This window comes from Vipera ursinii, assembly GCF_947247035.1.
Source record: "Vipera ursinii genome assembly, chromosome: 1".
In the NCBI taxonomy this organism is placed as follows: domain Eukaryota; kingdom Metazoa; phylum Chordata; class Lepidosauria; order Squamata; family Viperidae; genus Vipera; species Vipera ursinii.
Genome location: NC_139512.1, coordinates 136299877 through 136327755, shown reverse-complemented (window position 1 = coordinate 136327755; position 27879 = coordinate 136299877). Strand labels below are relative to the sequence as shown.

The window sequence follows — 27879 nt, the reverse complement described above, 5'->3', positions numbered from 1 at the left end:
GCTAGTTTATAAAATATGTTTAGTTTTTCTCTTTCCTTTTTCTTGCTCTGGAGAAGCCTGGAAATTCGGCCATGGTCAAGGGCATATTTATATAGCAGGGCCTCTTTCTGTTGAGTTAATGAATACATTAAATTTCCAAAGATGTATGGGAGAATCTACCTTTCATTCTGTAGTAGAGGCTCAGCTAGATTGTCTTTGCCATCAACAGTCACTCACTTCTTTGTCATTGCATTTTGCCAAACTCCGTGCAAATGGTGTGACGCATTTTAAGGTGGCCTTGCCATGGTCTCGTATCCTGCCAGAAATGAAGGCCCAAAAGCCCAACAAGACAAATGTGGAATGCTACCGACAACTTCTCATAACTCTCAGATCTGCGGATCTTAAACCAATTTTGATTCTGCATCAACATGGTTTACCGAAATCTTTAGGCACCCAGCCTGGATTTACCACTTTTGTCAATCTTTTTGCTGAATATGCAGACTTTTCATTTAGGACTTTTGGTGAATTAGTGGACACCTGGATCACTTTCAGCCATTTGCCTGAAGTTATCAAAGAATTGTCTCCTGAGGATCCGAAAGTCTTTCCTCTACAAATACTGGTTTCAGCACATCAAAAAGCTTATAAAATCTACCGTGAAAAACATTCATTTGAAGGTAAAGGAATGAATGAATGAATATGAGTGAATGAATTGCAATTTTAGACAACATGAATTTTAGAGATTGGAGCATATAGAATAAGAGTGCAGTGCTCTCGTAAGTTAATAGCACATATTCTAGGAAGTATCACAGGATGATGTCTTTGAAGACTAGCAGAGTAAAAAGTAAAGGGTGAGCATTTCAAAGAGAATCCTATCAATCTCAGCTCAGTTGAATCCCTGCCTTATCTGCATTCTTATTCCCACAACAGACCACATTTTATTTTGCCTAGCATTTGTCTTTAGTGAAACTGACCACTCTTCTTGATGTATTCTTCCTGCCTGCTTTAGATTTCTGGGAGATAATTTATATCGTGATATTGGCATGAATGCAAGATTTTTCATTTGCAAATAGGGGTGGGGGAAATGAATTGAGTTAGGGAACATGGAAAATTGCCTTGGCTACCGGTTGCTCTCCGGGTGAGGTTCAAGGTGTTAGTGATGACTTACAAAGCCCTTCATGGCATGGGTCCGGATTACCTACGGCAACACCTGCGGCCGGCGTCAACTTCCCTCTGTGCAGTGCGCTCCCACAGAGAGGGCCTCCTCAGGGTGCCGCTGATCAAAGAATGCCGATTTGTGACCCCCAGGGGGAGGGCGTTCTCTGTGGGCGCGCCAGACCTCTGGAACCGCTTACCGGTTGAGCTCCGGATGGCCCCCGACCTTCGCTCCTTCCGGCGCGATCTCAAAACTTTCTTTTTCGAACAAGCTGGCCTGGTCTGACGGGATGGGGTTGGGTTTTTATAAATAGTTTTAATTTTAATATGTATTAATTTTATGGGCATAATGTTTAATGGCTTTTTAATTTTTGTATTCTATTTTTTATTGTGTATTGCCCTGTTCACCGCCCTGAGTCCTTCGGGAGAAGGGCGGTATACAAATTAAATTATTAAATTATTAAATTAAATCATTATTCCTTCCATTAACTCAATTATATTAAAGTTTTAACATGTATTTTATATGGAGGGGAGGGGGCCATAACTCCAACTGGAGTAAACAGCAGTTCCCTTACTCCCAAATGCAGAAAGTCAAGGAAATGCTCATTTGGATTGCCAAAATGGGGGGGAACCTATCCTCAGAAATTTTGTCTGTGTGTGTGTGTGTGTGTGTGTGTGTTCCTATGGCCTAGAGATTAAAACAACTGCCTAACATGCAAAGCAGCCCAGGTTTGAATCTCAGAAGGGTGTGGCTGATTGATGAGAGCAAAGAAGCTTGAAATAGCTATATCAATCTCCCTTTAATTCTTTGTCAGCAATCCAAATTTACACACACACACACACACACACACACACACACCACCTAGTGGCCATCTAGTCAATCAGGTGTGAAGCTTTGGTTCCTTTGCCAGCTCCCTCATTTTTCTTTCTCCTTTGCTCTTTTACCAAGTCAATTTTGCTATGTGAAAATGTAAGCCTTCCATTCGATGAGATTGCTGGCCCAGGTTTCTCACCACTGTACACGGTTGTGGGTGAAATCTCCTTCCATTTTACCCAAGCTAGTGCCTCCAAAATAATTCGTTCCTCCTTTGCTATTTAACGTCTTGTCTTTCTTAAATATAAGCTGTTTTCTCCCATCATTATCTCAAGTCTATCAAAGCCACATGGGTATTCCCATTTCCTATCCCACTCCCTACGCACCACGGGCACAGACGCAAGCACACATCCTGCTAGTTTTTGAATAATTCACTAGTTCTGTAATCATTCATTCATCCATTCATTCATCCTCTAGTGCTGCCCAATCCTCAAGACTATCTGAAGACTCCCAACTGCTTAAATACTGGTTCTTTCCATATATTTTTCTCCTTGGATTCTGATAACTGTATTTTTTTTCCTAATTTTCAGGTGGAAAAGTATCCATTTCCTTGGACTTTAGTGATAATCAGCTGGTTCTTCCAAAATCATTCATATCTTCAGTTTGGGTAATGTGTTTAATTTTCTTGGAATCAGATTATCTCTAACCTATAGCTGGGGGGGGGGAAAAGAATTCTAACTTACAAAACATATGACACAGAATTGGCGAAAGCAAACACCACCCATTAGCAGTTCTTGTAGCCTGTTTGAGATTGTCCAACATCTGCCAAGCTGAAGACCCTGTTGAAAAAGAATATGGCACAACACATTTTGTTCTGTACCTGTTGTCTTTATGGAATTCACAGCAATTAGTTACAATGGCCAGTAGCCTAAAGGTAAAGGTAAAAGTAAAGGTTCCGCCGCACATGCATGCTAGTCGTTTCCGACTCTAGGGGCCGGTGCTCATCTCCGTTTGAAAGCTGAAGAGCCAGCGCTTGTCCAAGGACATCTCCGTGGTCATGTGGCCGGCATGACTAGACGCCAAAGGCGCACGGAACACTGTTACCTTCCCACCGTAGTGGTCCCTATTTTTCTACTTGCATTTTTACGTGCTTTTGAACTGCTAGGTTGGCAGAAGCTGGGACGAGTAACAGGCACTCACTCTGTTACGTGGCACTCGGGATTCGACCCGCCAAGCTGCCAACCTTCTGATCGACAAGCTCAGTAGCCAGTAGCCTACCTAATCTCAAAAGGCAATATGACACATTTATAGAAATAATCCCATTAGTTATAATGACACTATGGGAATTCCAACCTTTGAAGTCTGGCCTTTGGGGAACAGAAGAGGACTTTTCCAAAAAATCAGGTTAGCTGAGCAATCTTCCTAAATCTGCAAGTATGCTATTTTAGAAAGCAAGATGCTGGATTAGATGAATCCAACAAGACTTTAATATTCTCAGAATATTCAGAATATCTTCAGAACTGATCTTTCAATTTTTTTTCTAACTGTTGTCTCCCATGTAAGAAAACGTGGAAATTATCAATAAGTCATCTAACTGAATGCATGTGACTTTTTTTGCCTTTAGGGGGAACTGCAACTGTTCACTGTCTTCACAGCTGAAAATTATATCCCAAGGCCTATATCTAGATTCAGCATAGCCACACCATAGTGCAACTACAGTGTACCTTCATAGCAAAGATACCTCCCCCCCTTCAAATGGAACTTGACTGCTGGGGGTATAATATTTATGTCCATGTACTTCTCTCACTTGTTCTGTGATGTCTTCTCTACTTCCTACTGGGAAATGTTTGTGTTCTTGTCACTAAATATTAAATATTATTAAATAATAAAGCTTCTGCTGTTTTTAAAAAAATGGCAAGTCTTCAAGTTAATAAATAAAATAAAGTTAATATCCTATGCTTTAGAAGAAAATGAATCAGTTTGCTACTGTACTTTGCATGCATACATAATTTTTTTATATATTTTAATCAAGATTTGCAAATGGTGATTTCTCTGCTTTTACAGTATTTTTTTCACCTTTACATTTGGTGAATGTAAAGTGGGAATAGATCTTTTAAATTTTGTGTTTTATGTAATTTTAGGGATAATGGTTTTGTGTTTTTCCCCCTTAGATTTGCATTAGCATGCAAGAGTAGATAATGCATCTTTAAAATCTGAAAATCAGGCATCACCACACTAAAATAATTCTGCTTCATAATTTATACTTTTTGTACAATGCTGTCATTTGCCTTCAGACCAGCCATCAAGCATAAATGGGTATTTTAAAAATAAACCTAGTTCCAAAGTATAATATAAAAGGAGCATTGAGGCGGGAATGTGTGGATCAACAGTCAACAGCATCAGAATCTATGTGTGTCAAACACATCACGCATGTAGTCATGCCTCCCATTTTGATCCTGTGGGCGCCTCCCTTGGCTGATACCCCTGATTATCCTGATGAATGTTCTTCCAGAGGTATAGCTGCAGAAATGATTGCAGATATTGATGGCCTCTTCATAACAAGGTTCTGTTTCATTTTAGGCCTCCATAGATTTTCTGTCTCTCAGCTTATGGTACAACTGTAAGATGGAAGCAAATATTGGAAAGTTGCTAAGTGAAATCAAGGTAATTCAGATCAACTGCACGAATTTACTTTGTGGTATTTTGCGAACCATCTCTTGAATGGCCTCGGTGATATCAATGGAAACTTTTTGCATGCCTCTGAATCAGCTTTCCTCAATTTAGCACTTTTCAGATGTGTTGAACTATCAACCTCTCTCCTAAGGCAGGGCTTTTCAACCTTTTCACCCACTGTACAAATTTTAGGATATGGAAACATCTGAGTACCACCAGTCACCTAGCAAGGTGTCAAAAATTTGATGACCAAAAAAAAAAAAGGAAAAAAGTGATAAAATACAGGGAGTCCTCTACTTACAACAGTTCGGTTAGTGACTGCTTGAAGTTACAATGGCACTGAAAATAGTGCCTCCCAAGCCACAGCTGAGCAAGACACCTGCCTGCCCACTCGGCGGCGCTCTTCCTCCTGTCCGAGGTTTTTATTGTTGTGAGGGGGGGAGTTTGGTTTTTATTCCCCCCCCCCCATCTGCTGGGTGGTTGCAGCAGGTTTTGGTCACTTCACATGACCCTGGGACACTGACTGTCATAAATATGAATCAGTTGCCAAGCATCTGAATGTAAATCACAAGACCCTGGAGATGCTGCAACATTCCAGCTGATTGGTGCTTCTTCTGGGCTCAGCAGAAGTGCCAAGATCAGCGCCGAGCTCCAGCTGGAGCCTGGCGCTGATCCTGGCGCTTCCACTGAGCCCTGACAGTCCTGCAGCTCCAGCCATCTCTCGCTCAGGCTTGTGTGGTGTTGCCACCAGTTCAGCTCATTCCCCTCCCCCGTTACCACTTTTTTAGGATGGTCACGTACCACCTGCCAGATGCCAATGTACCACAGGTGGGTACCCGTACCACTGGTTGAAAAGCCCTGTCCTAAGGTTCTATAAGCAAACACATCTGGGTGTGATACGTTGCCTGTCTGGGGAAACCCTAACTAAGTTCCCCTGAATAAATGTGAGTGCAATTTGGTGCTAAGCTGGCTGTTCATCTCCAAAGCAGATACACTATAATTAATTGTACACAATGTTCACTCAGAAACAAGCCAAGAAATTTGCCTGAATCTTGCACACCCGTCAGTGTATTTATTTGCAAATAAGATCTATGTTTATTGGGTCTGCTCAATTGAATAGAAAACTGTAGCCTTCATCTAAGTAGGTAATAAATCCAGTATGTATATTCTGATATTCTAGCCTCCAAATCTTTCCTTTTGATCAATATTCATTTCAGTTTAGACTCCCTTTTTTAAGCATGCATGAGAATGAGTGTTTAATATTGCCCTTGGTCTAAATTAAGGGCCATTCTAATGTGCTGTCTGAGGATTTTGATCAAACATAGCAGGAAAACTCAGGGTGAGGAAGGATGCTGATGGAGAGTTTTATTCATACATCATTAATCACCATCATTTACCAAATCTTTCTACATCTCTCAGGAGAAGCAATGTTGCTTTTTTTTACAGGGACTAATTCTCCCTCACATAAGATTTGATCGATCGATTGATTGATTGTCAAGTCATTCAATTCCTAGCAACCACACAGATTTTCTCCAGGATGAACTTGACTCTCACTCAAGGCTAACACAGGTCGTAACTTAATATGTTTTGGTTTCAGCATCTCATACATGATAAGGAGGTTCTACTCTTCACTCTACACTTCTCTGAATGTTCTTCTGTTCGAGAAAACCTACCTACAACAATGGCTTCCATTTTCACTGGTATGTTTCTTGTGTGGAAAAGACAAGCGGTGCTTTTGTGTGGCTTAGCTGCATGTGGATTGGGCAGCAAGGAAAATACAGCAGTTTTCCTCCTGCTCTACTGTAAATGGGAATGCTATTTATTTCAGTTGGAAGGGGGAAATTAAATGGATGCTTGTGGTTGAAAGCAATAACATCCTATTAGAGGATAACCTTTTTTAAGAGCTGCAAATTAAGCAATTTCTCTTGAGTGTGATGGAGGATATTGCACATAGCAGAATTTTTAGACCTCGCTTGCTAAAGAGCTGATGTGCTTAAGAAGGACCAGTAGCCAAACTAAAAGTTCTTACTTATTCTCGCTTATCTATTTATTGCATTGATTCTGTTCTCTGTTTACCAACCATATATGAAGCCGAAGCACAGGTGAAAGGCTATGATGTGAATTCCTTCTTAGAGAACTTAGTCATTCCAAAAGCAAGGTATGAAATATTAAATTTTATCCTTATGTGTGATTAAATAAAGTGCATGTTTTTTCCAGCAGTCTTTGTATGCCTCTTATAATAAATAGTGCAGTAAATCAAAAACCATATTTCGTATTATCTTGAGAAATCCCGTGCTTGACAGAAGCTGTGTTTGTGACTTTAGGAGTGCTATATAAGTGGACATTGTAGTTTTAGCCCAACTGTTCTAAATTTTAAATGTTTTGGAAGAGCAATCTGGCAGTTCAAGAGATGGCAAACGCCACGTTGCCTAAATGTGTTACAGCTATTCTTAACTTCATACAAAATATTGTGAGGATAGTCTGGCTGCTTTATAAATGAGGAACCCTGGGATTCTGTCAGGAATTGGGAAGGGGATAACCCTACTCTTAAAGCCATAGCTCTTTCCCCAAAGTTTTGACTACAGCCCTCTACTTTCCTCCTAAAGTACCCCTGGGTTATCAGATCATGAGAAGTCAGTCTTACCACTCATTGCTGTGTATTGTTTGACTATCTGATAACCGTCTGTCTGCTAAACACTATCCGCTCTCAGAACCCTTGTGAGCTGTTGTTCGTACTGCTCTCATAAAATGGCTTCCCTATATTAACCAGATCAAGAAAAGAGATTGCTGACATTTTCCCCAGTTCTGAAATAGCTACTTTCGTCAAGAGCATGTTGGTGGTGTATATGCTCTCCTTCCCAATCTGGTGTACTGTATGCAACATGGACATTGTTACTTTCCAGATGGGCTGTATCAACTCTCTGGAAGCCCTGGAGCTGAAGATCAAAGTCTTTGGAGGTCTTCAGATTCAGATTCAGATGTGGGTTTCATTTTATTATGTGTCTGTGTCTGTGCGTTTGTTTATCTGTGCACATACATACACGTACATGTGCACTTGAACGCATTCCCATGTGGAGACAAAATATAAGCCAATACGGTTTGAATTTTATAATATAAACATCTCTCTTACCAATCAAGAGGTATTTTATTGGGCCAGCAGACTTTCTACATGTTAGTCTGATTTATAGAGAGACTAGTCATTCAGACTAGTCATCTGAATGACCAACATGCATCATACTGTGGGGGACAAATTCCACCCCTTGCATACATGGGTGTGATGTCATGATGCATGTACAAAAGGGCAGAGTTTGCACTGAGGTATCACAGCAACAATTCAACATTTCCTTTGGATTTCTTTATTTCTGGTATGTTTTATGAAAGTCTATATACTAAAGATTGTTCTTGTCCTAAACCAGGGGTAGGTAACCTTGGCTCTTTTATGACTCATGGACTTCAACTCCCAGAATTCCTGAGTCCATGAGTCATAAAAGAGCTGAGGTTGCCTACCCCTGTCCTAAACCCTGGATGATTCTCACAACAATTTCACCACAATTTTGCATAACATAATCTATATTTTGAAATTACTTTCCCAAACTTGAATGATTTGAATGAATTCATTTGAATGAGTCATTATAAAAACGCAGTTATTGATATAGCCGTGTTTCTTTTAAAGCCCCCACAAGGATCCAGCTATTCCATCCAAGCAGAAGGAAGACTCCACACGTGCTGTGACTCCGCTTTCAAACTATCAAAAGATCTGGGAAAAATTTGCTAACCAAACTGAGCTGGAAAGAGACTCTTTTTTGACAGATACTTTTCCTAGTGGTTTCCTCTGGGGTACCTCAACAGCCTCCTTTCAGGTTGAAGGGGCCTGGGCAGAAGACGGGAAAGGAGAGAGCATCTGGGATCGATCTGGATATCAAGGCCAAATCCATAAGAATCAAACAGCCAATGTAGCTTCTGATAGTTACCGCAAGGTGGAATATGATGTTTATCTGCTTAGAGGCCTTTATCCCAAGATCTACAAATTTTCTATATCGTGGCCTAGGATTTTTGCCAATGGAGACAGCAGCAACCTGAACCCTCAAGGAGTGAGTTACTACAACAAGCTCATTGACAGTTTGCTGGATTCTGGCATTGAACCTATGGTGACCTTGTTCCACTGGGACCTTCCTCAAGTGCTGCAGGACTTTGGCGGCTGGCAGAATGAAAGCATCATTGATGCTTTTGCAAACTACGCAGCTTTCTGCTTTGCCACTTTTGGAGATCGCGTCAAACTCTGGATTACCTTCCATGAACCCTGGGTCGTTAGCTATGCTGGCTATGGTACAGGACAGCATCCTCCAGGAATCGTCAGTCCAGGCAAAGCATCCTATCAGGTATGAGAAGCAATAATACTTGCTCTAACTTAAAGGTTGAAGATGAACATGAGGTCGATGTTAATTGCTACTTAATCTGAGGCTTGAATTAATTTACATCACCTATTTAAAAATTTGAAGAACAAGAAATCCAAGTCTTGAAGATGAAGATCAAACCGCTAGGCATTTAAGAAAGAATTGGGCAACCAGTGGGTTGCACATGGTGCCAATTTCCCCTTCATGGTCCCCAAACACCCTCAGAACCTTCCAAATGTATCTGGAATGGAAAGAGCCAAACTCTTAAACGCCGTTTGGTCTATTTTAACCCATCTGCTTGCTATGGAGGGTCCTCTATCTGTGCTGAAGCCCTAAAAAAAATGGGCTGAGAAAATCTTTAGATTCTCCTCCTCAGAATATGGTTAGTGAAAGCTAAATCATGAGCCTCAGTAGATGAACAATAAGAACCCGCTGATATAATATCACCTGGATTGACATTTTTTCGTATCCCTTCTTGCCAGAGACACTAGCACCTGAATTTGTAACTTCTAATAAAATACTCAGCGGAGTAATGTCTACTGAATTTATTGTGTGTTTTCTTTTCCAACAGGTGGCTCACATCATCCTCAAGGCACATGCTCGAACTTGGCATGTTTACAACATGCAGTATCGTCCCCAACAGCAAGGGAAGGTTGGCATAGTGTTGAACTCTGACTGGGCTGAACCCCGAAGTCCTGGATCTCCCCAGGATTTGAAAGCAGCCGAGCGCTACTTGCAATTTATGTTGGGTTGGTTTGCTCACCCAATATTTATTAATGGTGATTATCCAGAGATCCTGAAATCCCAGATCGAGGAGATAAATAAGCAGTGCTCTGCCAACATTGCCAACCTCCCCACCTTCACCAATGAGGAGAAGAAGATGGTGCAAGGAACAGCTGACTTCTTTGGCCTTTCTCATTATACTTCTAGGCTTGTTGGTCCTTTGGATAACCAAACCTGTACTTCAGATTATGAGACTATTGGAGGCTTTTCCCGAGATGTGGATCCTTCTTGGCCAACGACAGCTGCACCTTGGCTGTATGTTGTGCCCTGGGGGTTAAGGAGATTGCTGCAATTTGTGTCTGAAGAATATACAAAGACCAATATCCCCATTTACATCGCGGCAAACGGTGCACCTATTGATGATGGAGCCGATTTGATTAATGATACTGCCAGGGTGGATTACTATCGTCTCTATATCAATGAGGCCTTAAAAGGTACAGAAGGTTTTCACATTGAACGCCCGGGAACTTGGTGAATATTTGGCTCTTTCACCAGATGCTAGTTGTTAGCGTCCCGCATATTGCTTATCTGATTAGGTAAGATTTGCACGTCTTCTTGAGTAACCCAAAGATCAGAGAAGACATGCAGTCCCTACAGCTTCAAAGATCATTCTGCTGAAACCCGTTGGCAATGTAACCGTTTTAGGTGGCATGATTTTTTTCCCTCTTCTTAATAAATGCATTAAATGTCTGCTAGGTTTAACCCACCTATTCTGTCTTAATCAATTTCACATACCCTCAAAAGAGATATAAAAATTATCGAATGTTACTTCATATCTCCCATGCTTTCAGGAGCCAAAGCATTAAAACATATACAGAGTATGGTTCCAGTTACAAAGGCTTTTCCTATAAAACTTCCAAGGGGTATTACTTCACTTTTTAGAGCAGGGGTCCCCAACCCCTGGTCTGTGGACCAGTACCGGTCCACAGCATGCCAGCAACCAGTCTGCACAAACAAGCAAAGCCCCATGCAGGCAGCATACAAAACCACTCCCCCTCTGGTCTGTGGAAAAACCTCTCTCCATGGAACCGGTCCCTGGTGCCCAAAAGGTTGAGGACCTCTGTTCTAGAATGACTTGTTTTCAATCACTGCTCTGGCCTTCTTCAAGAGAATGCCTCATTTCCTCCAACTGAAAGCATCAAGGCTGGGCACCTTACTTGATTTTTACACTTTGGTGGAAATGCCTTCTGCTCAGAACATTGTTCCAGGCTAGTGAAATAACCAGTGTGATCAAGTTCTAAACCCATTGTCCTAAAATGGAGAGCTACTTCACTTGCTAGAGCTGTCCCAGAGAGAAGCATTCCTTCAAAGCTTCATTTTGGCCTGTTATTTATCCTGTTTGCCTTCTCTACTGTTTGCCTTCTAATACCAAACCATGAAAGATGGGTGGAACTGGTGCTTCAGGTAGCACGAAGGATTGTCAGCCATCACTGGGAAAGCCAATCAATTGATACAATAAAAGGCCATTTCTCATGCATAGTCTTATGGGTGACAGAAGGGTCAGTGATGTTTGATGGGTAATGCTGGCCCCTTGCAATGAAATCCTTGATAAGAGAAGAATCTCTGTCATCTGGTCACTACCACATTAATGGATATTTATGCATCCAGGTGAATCAGAGACTGTCGATGTAACTATCAAAAGGCTTTATTGATCATGAAGCTTTTTAAAATGTTAGTTCACTTGTCCAGCTGTGAGTTATATATGATACAATCAATTATAATGTTTTTAGCTTTGCTTGTTGAATTAAGAGGTTTACTACCATATCACCTTTTTATGTCTTGTATATCAAAGATATACAACAAAAGGGGTTGGCTGCAGTTCCCCAAAGTCTTGTGCACAATCCCAGAACTTTTCCAAAACCTGATACCGAAGTATAATTTTTAACAGAGGAGTAATTGCATTTCAAAACTAAATAAAATTGAATATAGTTTTGGTTCTGAAGGGAAAGGAGTGGCAGAACCTGGGAGCAGAGTTAAAAGAGGGATCAGTCTAAAATCCCTATGTAGCCACAAGTGAACTAAGACCAACCCTCCTTGAATTCCATGGACCTTATGTAACTCCAAGCAGGTGCTGTTATTTGAAAAGATTTCTGTGCATAGGCTGTTTAGCAATAAATCAGTTGAATTGGACCTTCGTATGTGGACCTGATCTTCCATGACTGATAGGTTCTGATCCTACTGAGAGTATGGCCTGTACATATTCACATCACTTTGTACAGTGTAGATGAAAGCAGAATAAATTTGTAGTTATTCTGTGTATTTTACAGGACTGAATGAAAATCTAAATAAATTCTTTGTTCTTTGCTCAACAGCTGTAAAGGAAGATGCTGTGGATGTTCGGGCATATATTGCCCGATCACTGATTGATGGCTTCGAAGGCATGTCAGGTTATAGTCAAAGATTTGGCCTCCATAATGTGAATTTTGAAGATGCCAATAGACAAAGGACACCAAGAAAATCTGCACATTTCTTCTCTTCTGTGATTGAAAATAATGGATTTCCCAATGCAAGCATGATAAAACCTATCCAGCCATTCAGAAAGGATTTTTCCATGTTCTCAAGGTTGCCTAATTTGCCAGCCTCTGAAGTCCCATCAAAAGCAAAGATAGTTTGGGAAAAGTTTTCTGGTCAGACTAATTTTGAAAGAGACATGTATTTTTATGACACTTTCCCAAAAGATTTTCTGTGGGGTGTTTCCACTTCTGCCTATCAGATTGAAGGAGGCTGGAATGCAGATGGAAAAGGTCCTAGCATATGGGATAACTTTACTCATACGTCAGGAAAAATTAAGAACAATAACACTGGAGATGTAGCTTGTGACAGCTACAATAAAGTAGATGAAGATCTTTATTTATTGAGAGCTTTAAAGGTGAACAGTTACCACTTCTCCTTCTCGTGGTCTCGAATTTTTCCAGATGGCAGAATCCAGTCTATAAATAGTCATGGTGTTGATTATTACAACCGATTGATTAATGGTTTACTGGCTGCAAATATTACACCAATGGTCACTTTATACCATTGGGATCTGCCTCAAGCTCTTCAAGATATTGGTGGGTGGGAAAACGCTGATCTGATTGAACTGTTTAATAGTTATACTGACTTCTGTTTTCAGACTTTTGGAGATAGGGTTAAGTTCTGGATTACTTTCAATGAACCTGTCACAATTTCATGGTCTGGCTATGACACAGGAGTCCATCCTCCAAATGTAGAAGACAGTCCAGGTGATGCCCTCTATAAGGTTGGTCATACAATATTGAAGGCTCATGCCACGGTATATCATACATATGACCAGAAGTATAGGAAAAGCCAGAAAGGTGTAATTTCCATAAGTCTCAACATTGACTGGGTGGAACCGAAGGCACGGAAAAATTCCCTCAATGTAAAAGCAGCGGATCGTTTCCTCCAGTTCACTGCAGGATGGTTTGCACATCCAATTTTTAAAAATGGCGATTATCCAAATGCCATGAAATGGACAGTGGGAAATAGGACTGACTTACAGAAACTGCCAATCTCCCGGCTTCCGGTTCTCACTGAAGAAGAGAAACAGTTTATCCGGGGTACAGCAGATGTCTTCTGCTTAAATTATTATACTGCCAGCTTTATAGAGCACAAAACCACCAAGTTGAAAGCATCTTCTTATGAAACTGACCAAGAAAGAGTCCTGAAGAGAGATCTTTCGTGGCCAGGCACAGCCCTGGCCAATACACCAGCTGTGCCGTGGGGGCTTCGGAGGCTCCTCAACTGGATCAAGGAGGAATATGGCAATCTACCTATTTACATTACCAAAAATGGAATTGGAATAAAAGCTAAGTCAGATGTGGATGATACCAAAAGGATATTTTATTATAAAACCTACATCGATGAAGCTTTGAAAGGTAATGAAAATAATAATTTATTAAATGTATATGCTGTCCAACTTCCAAGGACTCTTGATGAAGCTTAATAATAGCAATTTAATATCTGCTTGCATGATGGATATATATTTTGGGTTCAGTGGTTATTGGACGTCCTTGGAAAATTTAGACTTATCATGGGCATTTTGACCATCTGGTTGACAAGATGGAACATCTAAGTTCTAGGAGGGAATCTTGAGCACTAATTGCACTAATTCAGCTCAACTTTGCCCTTTTCCGAGGAATGAACAGAAGCCCAGAGGCATTCTTGTAAATAATCTAGAGACTGCTTTGCTTTGCTTTAGGCTAAGTATTGATTTAATTTTGTTTTATTAGAAAAACCTAAAGAAAAAAAGAGTAGAGTTAAATTTGACCCATTGCTTATAGTCATCTTATTACTCAACTAAATTAATCCAAGCTTTAAATAATGTTGAAAGGGAGCAAAGCAGATAAGGCTCAATGGAATTTACCACTGAAAAAATATCCTTAGTATTGCACTGTTAGATAAAAAATATAAATTAATAATGACTACATTTAAAGTTAATGAAATCAAGCATGCAAACCTAAGCTTACATTCCTGACAGTAAATGCTGTTCAGAATAAAATTATGCAGGATTGTACCAGTCATCATTTTTAAATGCACTAAGTCTTAATTAACTTTTCAGTTACTTTTACATCTGAAAAATCATTGTTTTCTGGGATGACCACTAAGTTTTAGTAATGATTTCTTAGAGGAAATTTCTCATGTATTCTATGAGATTTTGCCTCCTGCAAATGCGGTTGTTTCTTCAGAGTTCAAAGGGATTTCCTCCCAGAGAAAAATATGTAGGATTGTAGCCTGGTTCAATAAAAGTTCTGGCCTCCAGTTCTGAGCTTTGTAGGTCCAGCATGTCTGAAGCACCAAGTTCAGAACTGCTGCATTTGTGTGTGCTGAAATTTGTATTCTTAAGGTCATGGGTCTTGAAATCTGGGAGTAAATCCCTTGAAATTGCAGGTAAATGTACATAAGACTGTGGGGTGAAGGACAATTTATTTCTAGCTATTCCCAAGAGCACTACGTACTCTTACACATAAGTCAACAGGAGTGAAGCATCAACTCCTTTTCTCGTTTCCTAAGTTTATTTTCTTTTTTAACATTATAGTAAACATATCCAATACGAAATCAGTCTTTTGATTTTCTATATTTTTTTAGCCTACAAACTGGATGGAGTAAATCTTCGTGGGTTTTTTGCTTGGTCACTTATGGATAATTTTGAATGGCTACAAGGTTACGAGCCAAGATTTGGCCTACACCAGGTTGACTTTGAAGATCCACACAGGCCTAGAACCCCAAAGGAGTCTGCTATATATTATTCAGAAATCATACGTAACAACGGATTCCCGCTGTCAAAAGAAGATGAGTTCCTTTATGGAGAATTTCCCAAGAATTTCTATTGGAGTGTGGCCACGGCAGCATATCAGGTTAAAAGAAAAAACATGCCTTGATATAGAACTTTATTAAGAACATTGTGAAATTTGTTGGGAGATTTGTTAGATCTGGCCCGAATAGCCACTGACTAGATAGCTAGAATGCCTGTATGTAGTAGTGGTAGTGGAAAATTAGGGGATTCACCAACCAGACTACCATGGAGAAGGCTTGGAGTGGGAGAAGCATGGGAGATTACAGCCTGGGGTTGGAAGGGTGAAGAGGAACTGGAGTGTACGGCAAAGGAAAGACTGGCGGAAGGCAATATAGTCAGTGGTGGGATTCAGCCAGTTCGCACCAGTTTGGCAGAACCGGTAGCTAATTTTTTGTTGCCCAGGCCCAGAAGGACTTCCGGAAGCGGCATCCACACAGAGAAACAGTTGTTCACATATTTGAATCCCACCACTGGATATAGTCACTTTCAAGACTTACTTGAATTTTTGGATGCCAGATTGCTGGGAGACTTGGGCTCAGGCTGCTATTACTAAATGTCAAATCTTGTTATAATAAAATCGTAATCCTCTGCTATGTGGAAAGGAAGTGCAAACAGACTTGTACATACAACTGTAGCCCAATTTGGAGATATTCCTGTTTCAGAAGCTATAAATCTAAGGAAGGGCCAGAATAGAGCAATGTTGGCTATGATCAGATGCTCCACTTTGGTAGCGGTAGTGCTTGTTTACCACCTAACATGCTGACCAGCAGTGTCCTTATCTGAGCTGCTGGATTTGATAACTTGACAGAGATTGGATTCCCCATCTGGTCATGCGGGGGAATTTCAGTATCGACTCATTCTTGAGAGTGGGACTGGTTGAGAAATTCATGGACTACGTGGCAGAAAGCAGTTTCTCCCAGACGGTAATTGGTCTAACTCATGCACGTGACCTGATGCTGGTTCTAGAATGGCTCGATAATTCTTTTTTCTAAATTAGCATTTATCTTGATGATGGTGAATTACCACTTTAATGATAATTCAAATCCCATACTAAAGAAACATGCTTATTAGACCAAATGAAGCTTATAAGATTAACAGGAATTCTTCTTTTGACAAATTTACTCAAACACCAGAAAAAAAGTGGGAGGAAGGGAGACATGCAAGATTGCCAGTTCTTAAACTCTCTCTTTTTTTTTACACTTATAGTCAGGGCTTTTTTTGTTATAGAACCCTCAGAACGGAGTTCTGGCACCTTTTTTGGATGGAATCTTGTAGGGTAGGCAAGGTGGGTTGTATGACATGTGTGAGTTCCGGCACCTTTTTCTTTTACAAAAAAAGCACTGCTTAGAGTCAATATAATCGTACCGCTAATTTTGTACTTAGCGGTGAGTCATTGAAGTGAGAACCAGCATGATCTTCTAAGTATTAGTCTAGGTGTTGTGTAGTGGGTTCTGGAGAGTAGGAAGGACGCCAGGCCGATAAGTACAGCATAACAGCTCTTTATTAGGTGGAAGTGACCGTACTGGGGAATAGGGGCTACCTGCACTCTTTATATACCTGGCCAGTACACAGCCAACCAATCGGATTGAACCTCTGTTTCCCGCCAAAACTGCTTCCCGCCAGAACAGTTACAGTTCAGCGCCTCCTGGTGGTGACTCTTATACAAGTGCTTTAGGTGTTCCTAAAAAGCCTAATACATAACACTAGGGTTGGCCAAAGCTGGGTTCAAATTCCTAGTCAACCCTAAAGAGTCTCTGTCTTTCTCATTCTCTCCATCTAAATTTACACTCTTTTGATGAGGATCAAATTGGATGCAAATGTATGATTATTGCCTTGCAAGGAAGATATAATCAACCTAAGATAAATAACTTCCCTTTCTTTAAAGATTGAAGGAGCTTGGAGAGAAGATGGAAAAGGCCTCAGTGTTTGGGACCAGTTTGCTCACACGCCTTTGAAAATTGACAGCGATGATAATGGAGATGTAGCTTGTGACAGCTACCACAAAATAGAGGCAGATGTGGCTGCTCTGAAAGATATCAAGGTGACCCATTATCGTTTTTCAATCTCCTGGCCTCGCATTCTCCCAGATGGGACCACCAAGCACATCAATGAAGCTGGCCTGAAATACTATGAAAGACTTGTGGATGCACTGCTTGCAGCAAATATCCAACCTCAGGTAAAAACAGCACGAGATTCCTTACCATCTGCAGCATATATTTGGAAGGGGGGGAATATAAGATGGTATCTTTCAGGTTGATAATTTGTTATATGCAGGTAGTTCTTGACTTACACCACAATTGGGACCAGACTCTCAATTGCTAAGGAAGGGGGCTATTAAGTAAATTGTGCCCAATTTTATGACCTTTTTTTGGCCACGGTTGTCACTGAACCACTGCAGTTGTAAGATGAATCACATGGTCATTAAATGAATCTGGCTTCCCCCATTGACTTTGGTTGTTGGAAGCCAGCTGGGAAGGTCAAAAGTGGTGATCACATGATTGTAGGATGCTGGAATCATTGTAAATATATGCCAATTACCAAGCACCCAATTTAGATCATGTGACCATGGAGATGCTGCCAACAATTGTAAGTGGGAGGACCAGTTGTAGGTCATTTTTTCAGTGTTATTATAACATCAGTGAAGGACTATCTATGGTCAAGGTTGGGTATGCAATAGTCAGAAGAACTAGGTAGTGTCCACTGATTTCCAATACTCCAAAAAATTAAAATAGACAAAATCTCACAAGAACATACTGTTCTGTTCCAGCCTACGACCAGCCCTGTTTGAATGTCAGGGACAACCCCTTTTTATAGTCAACAGGCTGGAAAAACCCAACCAAATTTATTTACAAAGAAATCAAAAATTCAAACAAGAGTTAAATCAAAAGTTGAAACTAGTTAAAAATGAACGACAGACCAGGACACTAGCAGAAGATCTTCAAACGGCTGCCTTCAGCAACCAGCACCTCCCACACCTTCCCGTTTTATCAGCAGTCCCAAGGCGTGGCTTCTCATTGCCTTCTCCTCCTCTCACCGAGTTGCCTCATTGCCTTTCTCTGTTCTACTCTGCTGGATTGCCTCCTGCTCATAGCCTCCCTGAATAGATCCAGCTGTGAATCATCTATGTCCAATACCTCGTGCTCACACGGCTGAGTCTGTTGAGGAACATGACAAGAGGGGCCAGGCTGAGAGTCCTGCAGTGCATCAGAGCCTCCCTCCGACACCAAAGGCTCTCCAAACCCCTCCTCCTCCTCCTCTTCAGAATCATCAGACTCAGCTGCCAGTATCACAGGCTGACGCTGAATCACAGCACATACATGTTTGTAAGATTTGCACTAATGTTTCTTTATTTCCACCCAAATATGTGCTAAGAAGCCAAATACAGTATAATGGCATGCACAATGTCTCTTAATTGATAGTACAAAGGTTTCAGCCTGGAAGCATTTCACATTTGTTGACTCAAGCGTTATATATTTGTACCCCATGACTTGGCTGTGGTTTTGTAGAACAGTTTAATAAACCATTTCTCCCAAAGTAATAAATTTACCGCTTGCCATTGCACAGATAACTGGCTAATTGAACAAAAATGATAGACTTCTGTAAATGCATGTCTTAAACTCTAGATAACCCTGTACCACTGGGATCTCCCTCAGGCCCTCCAAAACATTGGAGGGTGGGAAAATGACACTATCGTTCAGAAGTTTAAAGACTATGCAAACCTCATTTTTCAAAGATTGGGAGACAAGGTGAAATTTTGGATAACTTTAAATGAGCCTTATGTCATTGCCAACCTTGGTCATGGTTATGGAGTGTCTGCACCAGGTAAGACCTTTCGCCAATTCTTCTTGTTTATGGGAGGAATACTTTAGGAAATGAGAGGATATTGTTAAGATCTCCATTGACCCAGGAGTGGGTAGTTTTGCAGTTGACAGAGAACCTAAAATTCCAGGTTTAGTCTAATGCAGGGGTAGGCAACCTCAGCTCTTTTATGACTCGTGGACTTCAACTCCCAGAATTCCTGAGTCAGCATAGTTGAAGTCCACGAGTCATAAAAGAGCCGAGGTTTCCTACCCCTGGTCTAATGTAAAGATAGGGAACCTTTAAAGCCTTTCAAGTGTTGCTGGATTATACATTTTGTCCACTTCAATCATCAGGATCAATTGTGAGGGATTCACGGATTCCTTACCCTTAACCCAGTATTCCTGACTCTTCTGAGTAGAGTATTAGGAACAGGAGTGATTAGAGGAAGAAATTAATGGAGCTAAGAGCTTTGAAAAAACTGAGTAGCAAATCTGTTCTTAGATGAACAAGTTCTGAATTGTCTCTTGGGTTTGTTAATCAATCTTGTTAGAATGTCTGAGAAAGTCACAGAAAACATTATCCAATAGATTTCTACAGAAAGAGCAAAGTCTGCAAGAGATCATTATAAGCCACATATAAGCCTTTCCTTGGCCTTGTTATCTTAGGCCAGGTGTATGGCTATGCTGCCAAGCCTATTCAGATTTTCCTAGTTCTTCCTCTTAAGCCAATGGGCCATGATCAACTTCAACTGCATGTATTTTGGAAGTCTGCTGTTCTTTAAGCAACACAAGCTATTCTCAGCAACTTCTATTGGAGCATAGGGAAGGATGACTTTAGGAGTTTAAGGCAAACATGGAAATGAGTTGCGGGAAAACTTCAGCTTAGAGTTTTTAGTTAACCATGGGGGTGGGGGGGGTGGGGATTCACATCGGCCAGAAACTGATGTACGTGTCAGAAATAAAACATGATATAATATGTATAATATTTAATTGTGATTCAATTCATTTATATTTTTGAACAAGGGGATTATTTCTTTAGAATCACCTTTAAATGTTATGATCTTTATCTCAGTGCTACAATAATCAAAGCAATAAAATGGACATCTGTCACCACTTTAGTCTAATATACTGAAAGAAGGGGTGGAGAAATGCAGGTTTTAAGAGGATATCTCCTTTGAGAAATGCAAATAGATTAAAAGCTATGATTAAAATATAGCTATTGGTACTCCTGTAGCTGCAGGGTATCCCATTCCCATGTCACTATTTTCTCAGGCATATCTGGAAGACCAGGCCACGCTCCTTACATTGTGGGGCACAATTTGATCAAGGCACATGCAGAAGTGTGGCACCTCTACAATGGGACCTACCGTCCCAGACAAAAAGGATTGATCTCACTGTCCATCAGTATTGAGTGGGCTGAACCAAAGAACCCTCACAAGCAGGAGGATTATGAGGCTGCTGAGAGATACATTCAGGTAATATGGTATCTGTAACAATGAGACACTCCCCCCCTCGCCCCAGTCTTGGACCCTCAGTTGTGGCTGGACCCCAGATTCCATCTGGTTTGATCACAAATTATATTAGCTAAGGAGGAGATGAGATACAAGCTATCGGTAATCAGGACACGATGTTGAGAAGGTCCACCATTTCATAAATTAAATAATGTTATAAACCAGGGGGGGTCCAATCTTGGCAACTTTAAGACTTGTGGACTTCAACTCCCAGAATTCCCCAGCCAGGTCTTAAAGTTGCCAAGTTGGACGCCCCTGATGTAAACTCTATCATGCAATCCCAGTCAGGCCTATAGTAGTAATCTGCTTGGTTTTAAAGCCAAAAAGGAGGTGTTCTTCTAGTTAAACAAAATCAACAGAAAAAAAATAGTGTGGGTATTCAGTAGGTCTTAGTATCTAATCTGCGCTTGGATTATGAAATGTACTTGGATTGTGAACCTTTGAGTCACAGTATAATGACTCAATGGGCATCTGGAAAGAGATGGTTTGAGGAGCTGTTCTTTTGCAAATACGTTGGCTAATGTGTGTGTCACCCTTGATTTCTTGTGATGTCCTGCCACAGTTTTTTGCTGGTTGGTTTGCTCATCCCATTTTCAAAACCGGTGATTATAGCGATCTGATGAAAAAGAGGATACAAGAAAGAAGCACTGGCAAATCACGGTAAGTGATTCAGAATTCACAGCCTATTTTTCAGCTGAAGAAGTTCTCAGGGTAGCCTATAAAAAAAAATCAAATAAGCCATCACTCTCCACTGCCTTACCTCATAAAAGGAAAAGGAATGGGAGAGGGAAGGAAAAGGAAATCCAAGTGTCAGCTGTTAAAAATGAAAGTCATTCTTACGATGACCAATCGTATCAACTACAGTATGGGAATGGGTGGGCCGAAGAGCTTTCTGAATGTTTCTGAATGGCGGTGAGGAGTCTCCTTGGAACAACCAAGCTGGCTTCGTCAACCAACTATCACAGTATCCTCTTTTCTGGTGACCTCTAAAAGCTACAATGGACAAGAGAGTGGGAGAAAGATGCTGGGAGTGGGGGGTAAGGTGGGATGAGGTGAAATGAAATGATGTGAGGAGATGATTCTTGCTAGCAGAAACAGTAAACATTCATCTCAAAGGTGCTTTTTCAAAAGGCAGCTGGACTATGGGTTTTTTTTTCCCCTTAAGGAAAAAAAAAAGAAATAAGAAAAAAATGTCATAGTCCAGTTGCCTTTTGAAAAAGTACCTTTGAGACAACCATGACCTGGATCAGGGGTCCCCCAACTCATACCAGGCTGCGGCATGCTAGAAAATGAGCCATGCAAACAAGTGAAGCCCCATCCGTGGGATGCAGGCGGTACGTGAAATCGGGACCCTTCCGGTCTGTAGAAAAACCTCTCTCCACTGAACCGGTCCCTGGTGCCCAAAAGGTTGGGGGCCGCTGACCTGGATGACTGAGAATCTCCTTAGATACTAAATGCTCATGAAATTTATGAAGCCACAGTACTTCAAGAGAAAGGTAGTATTGCTGCCGCTTCATTTCTACTACGGCAGGGGTTTTTATCATGGACCTTTTATGACTTGTGGACTTCAACTCCCAGAATTCCTCAGCCAGGCATGCTGGCTGAGGAATTCTGGGAGTTGAAGTCCACAAGTCATAAAAAGCCCAAGTTTGAAGATCCCTGTAGTACAGCAAAACCAGCAGTAAACCAACTCAGTTCCTGGTTCTGTTCATGAAACTGGGCATGTTCAGACCAGATTCTGAATTACCTAAGAACATCCTCTGTGGAAATGCTCTTGATATAAGATCAGTTTTCAGTGCCCTCCTTTTAACCCTTTTGAGACCACAAAGTGCCTACATCAGAATTTATGCTACATTATAAATCACAGAGTCCAGCTGATATAGTAATATATAACCTTGTCAGTCCTTTGTAATAAATGTATCATGTAAAAACCTATTTTTCTATTTCCATGTATGTTTGTGTTATATGTGATGCAGGCTCCCTGAATTTACTGAAAGTGAAAAGCAAAGAATTAAAGGCACATATGACTATTTTGGCTTGAATCATTATACCACAATCCTGGCATCCAATTTAAATCTTTCTCCTCTTATGCCATCCTACGATGGTGATAGGTAAGCTGCAAGCATGATTTTCTATTGCATTAAATTATTCACCGTCTAAGTAATCCTAATAAAAACGAAATACAAAGCCATTCTTGAGGATGAAATTACTGGATTTTATTATTGCACAGTAACATTTACCATTATGTTATTTGATAAAATGAGAATCTTCCCATGTTTTGAGAGCCCTGGTGGCACAATGGTTAGATGCAGTATTGCAGGCAAATTCTGCCCACAGCCAGGAGTTTGATCCTGATGGAAGCTCAAGATTGATTCAGCCTTGCATTCTTCCAAGGTCGGTAAAATGAGGACCCAGATTGTGGGTGGCAATATGCTGGCATTGTAAACTGCCTAGAGAGTCCTGTGAAGCACTATAGGGTGGTATACAAGCCTAAATGCTATACTATTGCTATTTTGAAGCAACTTATGCATCACGTGTTACAGGCACAAAGCTAATATGCTAGTCCCTGTTGCAGAAAAAGCTAACTTTTCCATAAGACTATGTAGATGGCTGGTTCTCAAGGAGCTGGAAACTGTTACGTATTGATCTTTGGTACACACATGTATTGTTTGTCTAGTATAAAATAAATTTTGTGGATACCTCTAATACTACCAGCATGTCTGTAAATGGGTATCATTTCTATCAAATAGGTCCCTAAATGAAATCCTAGTGCATGAGTGGCCCAACTCCTTATAGTTACAGTTGTCTGCGTCCTCACTTTAGCACTATGCACCTCACTGCCTAAGTGATCAATACACAGTTCCTGTTACTTGGGAAATCACTGGAATGTTAACTTTAAAAAGAAGTGCAAATACATAAAAGTTCTTAACACTGTAAATTCAAACTAAGCATACTAGTGAAACATCTGGATTTACGCTTTGAACTGTTAGCAATTCTAAACTTTTCTTATTACAGGGACACCAGTATTTTTGCAGATCACAGTGAATGCCAAAATCTCTTAAGATTTTATGAGAATGTCAAAATCTCATGACATCTCATAAGATTTTGGCCAATTATTTTTTTGTTACTTTCATTTTTACTTGGTGCTGCTCCGTGGACCATTTATAGTATCCTTACAGACCACCAGTAATCATTGGAGCATAAAATTAAAAGCCAGTGTTTTGAAACTATGGACTATTTCAACAATAATTCTTGAAAAACCTAGTCTTATATATAACGCTAAGTTGTAAATCATTTTAGAAGCCATAAAGTCTGGGTTCAAAACCAAACAACTTGTTTATCTCCACATGGTTTATCTCATAGCGATAAACAACTTCTACATACTATTCAAAAAAGACAATCAAAAAGCCAAAAAAGAAATAAAAAGACTAAAACACTTCCTCCCTAGCAATCAAAAACCAGATGAGCAGAGATTAACACCAAGATTAACATTAGATGAACAATGAAGAAGGAAACAATACCCCAGTCAAGGAATTAACCAACTCAGCCAAACAAGCTAACAGTAAATAGCCCAATCAAGGAATCACCAAGACCCCTTCCGCCAACACTGACAGAGCAAGCCACTTGCATATAAAAAGAGAGTAAACCCATGCCCTTCTAGCACTGATGATGTTACCTAGGTGGGTAATGAGATGTCTACAAGAAAGCAACCAAGCACAGATAGCACCAAAGAGCCCATATATTTATGTTTGCTTTGACAGAGGTGTTGCTTCCATAGTAGACCACAGCTGGCTGGGTTCCGGCTCCTTTTGGTTGAAAGTGACTCCATTTGGCTTCAGAAGGCTCTTAAAATGGATCAAAGAAGAATACAATAATCCACCTATTTATGTGACTGAGAACGGAGTTTCTGAACGTATAGATGAAAGCTTGAATGATACCTGGCGCATACATTATTTAAAGAGCTACATCGATGAAGCATTAAAAGGTATGTGGTATTCCTTCCACAAGCAGTCTCCAAATCCAATTAATCGTTCTTCCTTATCTCTATTTTCCCTGAAAGAGTGAACATTTAACTAATTTTCCAATGAATGTGCGTAATGGAGAAAGAACCTTTGCTGGCATGGAGATGGGTTTTGAGTACAAAAGTGAAAAATTACATTCTAAACCCTGTGAATGACTACGGGGAATGATATGGTGCAGAATTTCCACACTGCTTTTGAAAATTTCATCCCTATTGCAGATTTAGTTATTCTGCTAATTGTTTAGCATCGGAACAAGCTAGCTTAGTAATTGCTATTTATTATTTTTTAAATGCTGTATGAGTGTGTTAAATGCTGCGTATGGTGTGTAGAGAAAAAAAAACAACTGCAAATTTTTTTAGCAAGAACAAGTTAGCATTTGTAACGTTAACAATATTAACAATAACAATTTAAAATATATTACGTAAGAAGGCTAAGATTACTTTATCAGGACTACTATAATGGAGATTTTTTCCTGGAAAGGGAGCTAATTGAAACTAGTTGATCATTTGAAGTTATTTCCAGCTTGATTGCTTTGTTTTACTAAAGGAAGGAAGAGGCTAATGATCAACTACCTGTTCTGTACCAGCCTGCTACCGGCCCTGCAGAAAAGGCAACCCCTTTACAAACGGCAAGAGGCTGGAATTACGCCTGCCAAATTTATTACTACAAAAACAAACAAGACATGAACCAAGAAACAGGAGCTTTGAAACACTATCCGAGCGGTTGCCTTCAGCAAACCAGCCCTCCCCACACATTCCCCTTATATAGAGTTCAGGGTGTGGCTTCTCTCTGCCTCCTTCCGAGAAGCCCCATTGCCTTCCTCTGTTTACTCCTAATTGACTGCCTCCTGCGTCGGGCGTCCTTGAACAGGGCCAGCTGTGGGTCATCTTCATCCACACTGTCAGGCTCACACAGCTGGGTCTCCGTGGTGACCAAGTGGGAGGGGCCTGGCTGAGGGCTATCATCAGCAAGATCTTCAACCCCCTCAGCAAGGTCTTCAACACCCCCCTCCTCCTCTGAGTCGTCCGACCCAACTGCCGAACCCACAGGCTGACCCTGAATCACAACACTACCTCTAATATATAATCAATCTCTCCCTGATGAAAACATGAAAACAGCAAAATAGTAACCATCTATTCACTGCCTATATTCAGCTATCCTTACTGGAAATATTGGAAGTATTGAGAGGCGCTTTGGTTAAGGTGCGGGCCAAGAAACCAGGAGACTGTGAGTTCTAGTCTCATTTTAGGAATGAGAACCAACTGATTGACTTTGGGCCAGTCATTCTCTCAGCTTAACTCACCTCACAGGGTTGTTGTTATGGGGAAAACAGGCGGGGAAAGGCATGTTCACATGTGTGTGTGTGTGTGTTTATAGTAATAAAAAGGGCACAGTGTTTAACTTATACTGGGTTATCTTTTAAGAGCTATTTTTTCAACACACTTTGCATTAAGCTGACTCCCTCTGTATAACTGGCTTTAGGTTTTTCTTCTGTGCTCACTCCCTCAAGCTGAAGTTTTGAAAGCAGACCAGATGCTTAGAGAGGCTGCAACCCAAATTATTCAGGAGTCTGCATTGTGTATGAGTTTGTAATTAAACCTGTATAAAACCACACTGTAAAAATCTTTCCCCATCCCTGTTTTATATATAACAGGAGTTGTATTTGATGGTGTTGATCTCCGAGGTTATACAGTTTGGACTTTGATGGACAATTTTGAATGGGCAGTGGGCTTCTCTGAAAAATTTGGCCTGTATTACACCAACTACACAGACCCCAATCTAACTAGAATTCCAAAAGAGTCTTCAAAATATTACTCGTCTATTATTCGCTGTAACGGCTTCCCAGATCCAGCTAATGGACCTCATTTGTGTCTTGAACCACAGCCTGGAGGTAGGTATATTAGAAGCAGAAAAGGACTAGCTTTAAAAGGTATGCTAAGATAATTTTAAAAATATTACTATTTTTTAACTATAATAATTGTACCACTCTGGACAGTTCTATATGGCAGGGGGGAAAAATGAGAGATTGAGATTCCCAGGAGGAATGGTCAGCTAGTATTGATAGGAAATACTGTCATATCTGATGCTAAAAGAACAACTTAATGGATATCCCTCTAACAATGCCAAAGCAAATTAGTCCACATCTATTTGTCTTTGATTCTGGAGCATCCGCAAGAGGAATACTCAAGAGAATAGCCTCAGGGATTGAAGCTAGAATACAGGAATTTTCATTTTTACAACTATGAATCAAACCCAATAGGTCTTGTTCCTTATACATGCCACTGACAATAATGATCTTCTCTATTTGAGGTTGGTTTGAGGTCTGTTTTAAAATTATTAGGGCAATTTTTTATCAGCTTATTTGGATGTATCAGTTTACAAATCTTATGATTACCTTTGTAGGTACTACTAAACCACCAGCTACAGATGTTACTCGGCCAACAGTTACTACTAGTAGTCTGCCACTTACAAGCCCAACAGGACTGGAAGATATCAAGAAAGTGCCATTTTTGGGACTGGACTTGACTTCATCTGAGGCTGAAATAGCTCTTTACGTTCTATTTGTCTTATGCTTGCTGGCTATACTAGGATTCGCTGGTTCCCTCTGTGCATGTAAAAAGGCCAAAAATATTTTGAAAAGAACAACATTTTAACAATCAGGAATATGTTTTGCTTTATCATCTGAAGACTCTGAACCATGCATTTTTGAAGTGCTCTATTCATCTATGAACTTTAAAGTACATTATTGTAACAACATGCATCAATTAGCAATATCATTTTTTGCACCCAAGATAAAATCGCTTAAGAATTACACAATTTTGGGATATTGTTTTGCTGTGACTATGAAGTTAAAACTAGCACTCTCAATGGAATGGAAAACATACATATGCACCTATGTGTGTGAGCAGCATAAAGCACATAGACATGGCAGGTTGTTTTTCAGGATTTCAAGTTAACTCCAAATCTCATATTACAAATGTTGGAGCGTCAGTATTTAAGTGCATTTCAGAAAAAGAGGGCCATTTGTTCAGAATTTTTTTCATAACAAATGAATGAAAACAGGTCCTTGTATGCAAATGTAATAAAGAATATTACAGAAAAATAGTTAAGAATGACTTCAGTACATTTGCCAAGTTTCGGAATTACTTCTGAAAATCAAATAATCATACTAAGTACCAGTTGGAGACCTTTTGGCTTTCCTGTTCATTTACTGTGACACTAACGCAACTTTAATTCCACAGAAATTATAGCTTCAAGTTAACACATTCACAATGTCAGTATTTGCTGTGATGAAGACATAGCCAGATAGGTGGTTAGTGAACTTTGCTTATACTTCAATGTGAAAGGGAAAGGGGCAGAATTGTATTGTTTTTCTGTGAAATCTGTCCACTCATAAATCAGCCTCAATCCAATCAATGAAAAGTCCCTTCACTGCCCCCCAAAAAACATACCTGGAG

At 40.3% G+C, this 27879-nt stretch overlaps 1 protein-coding gene across 1 annotated transcript; it reads left to right on the top strand.

Moving 5' to 3' along the window:
* Nucleotides 1-145: 145 nt before the first annotated feature.
* On the top strand, nucleotides 146-27075 carry LCT (lactase; the record flags this gene model as incomplete). The annotated part of the gene is made up of 18 exons (XM_083367001.1): nucleotides 146-653; nucleotides 2536-2612; nucleotides 4526-4609; nucleotides 6216-6318; nucleotides 6710-6776; nucleotides 7389-7598; nucleotides 8292-8997; nucleotides 9584-10229; nucleotides 12108-13670; nucleotides 14881-15149; nucleotides 16974-17264; nucleotides 18712-18910; nucleotides 20161-20363; nucleotides 20962-21059; nucleotides 22376-22510; nucleotides 24161-24384; nucleotides 26076-26316; nucleotides 26880-27075. The coding sequence occupies 18 exons, from the start codon at nucleotides 146-148 to the stop codon at nucleotides 27073-27075; spliced, it is 5820 nt and encodes a 1939-aa protein (XP_083223127.1).
* Between the last annotated feature and the right edge of the window lie 804 nt (nucleotides 27076-27879).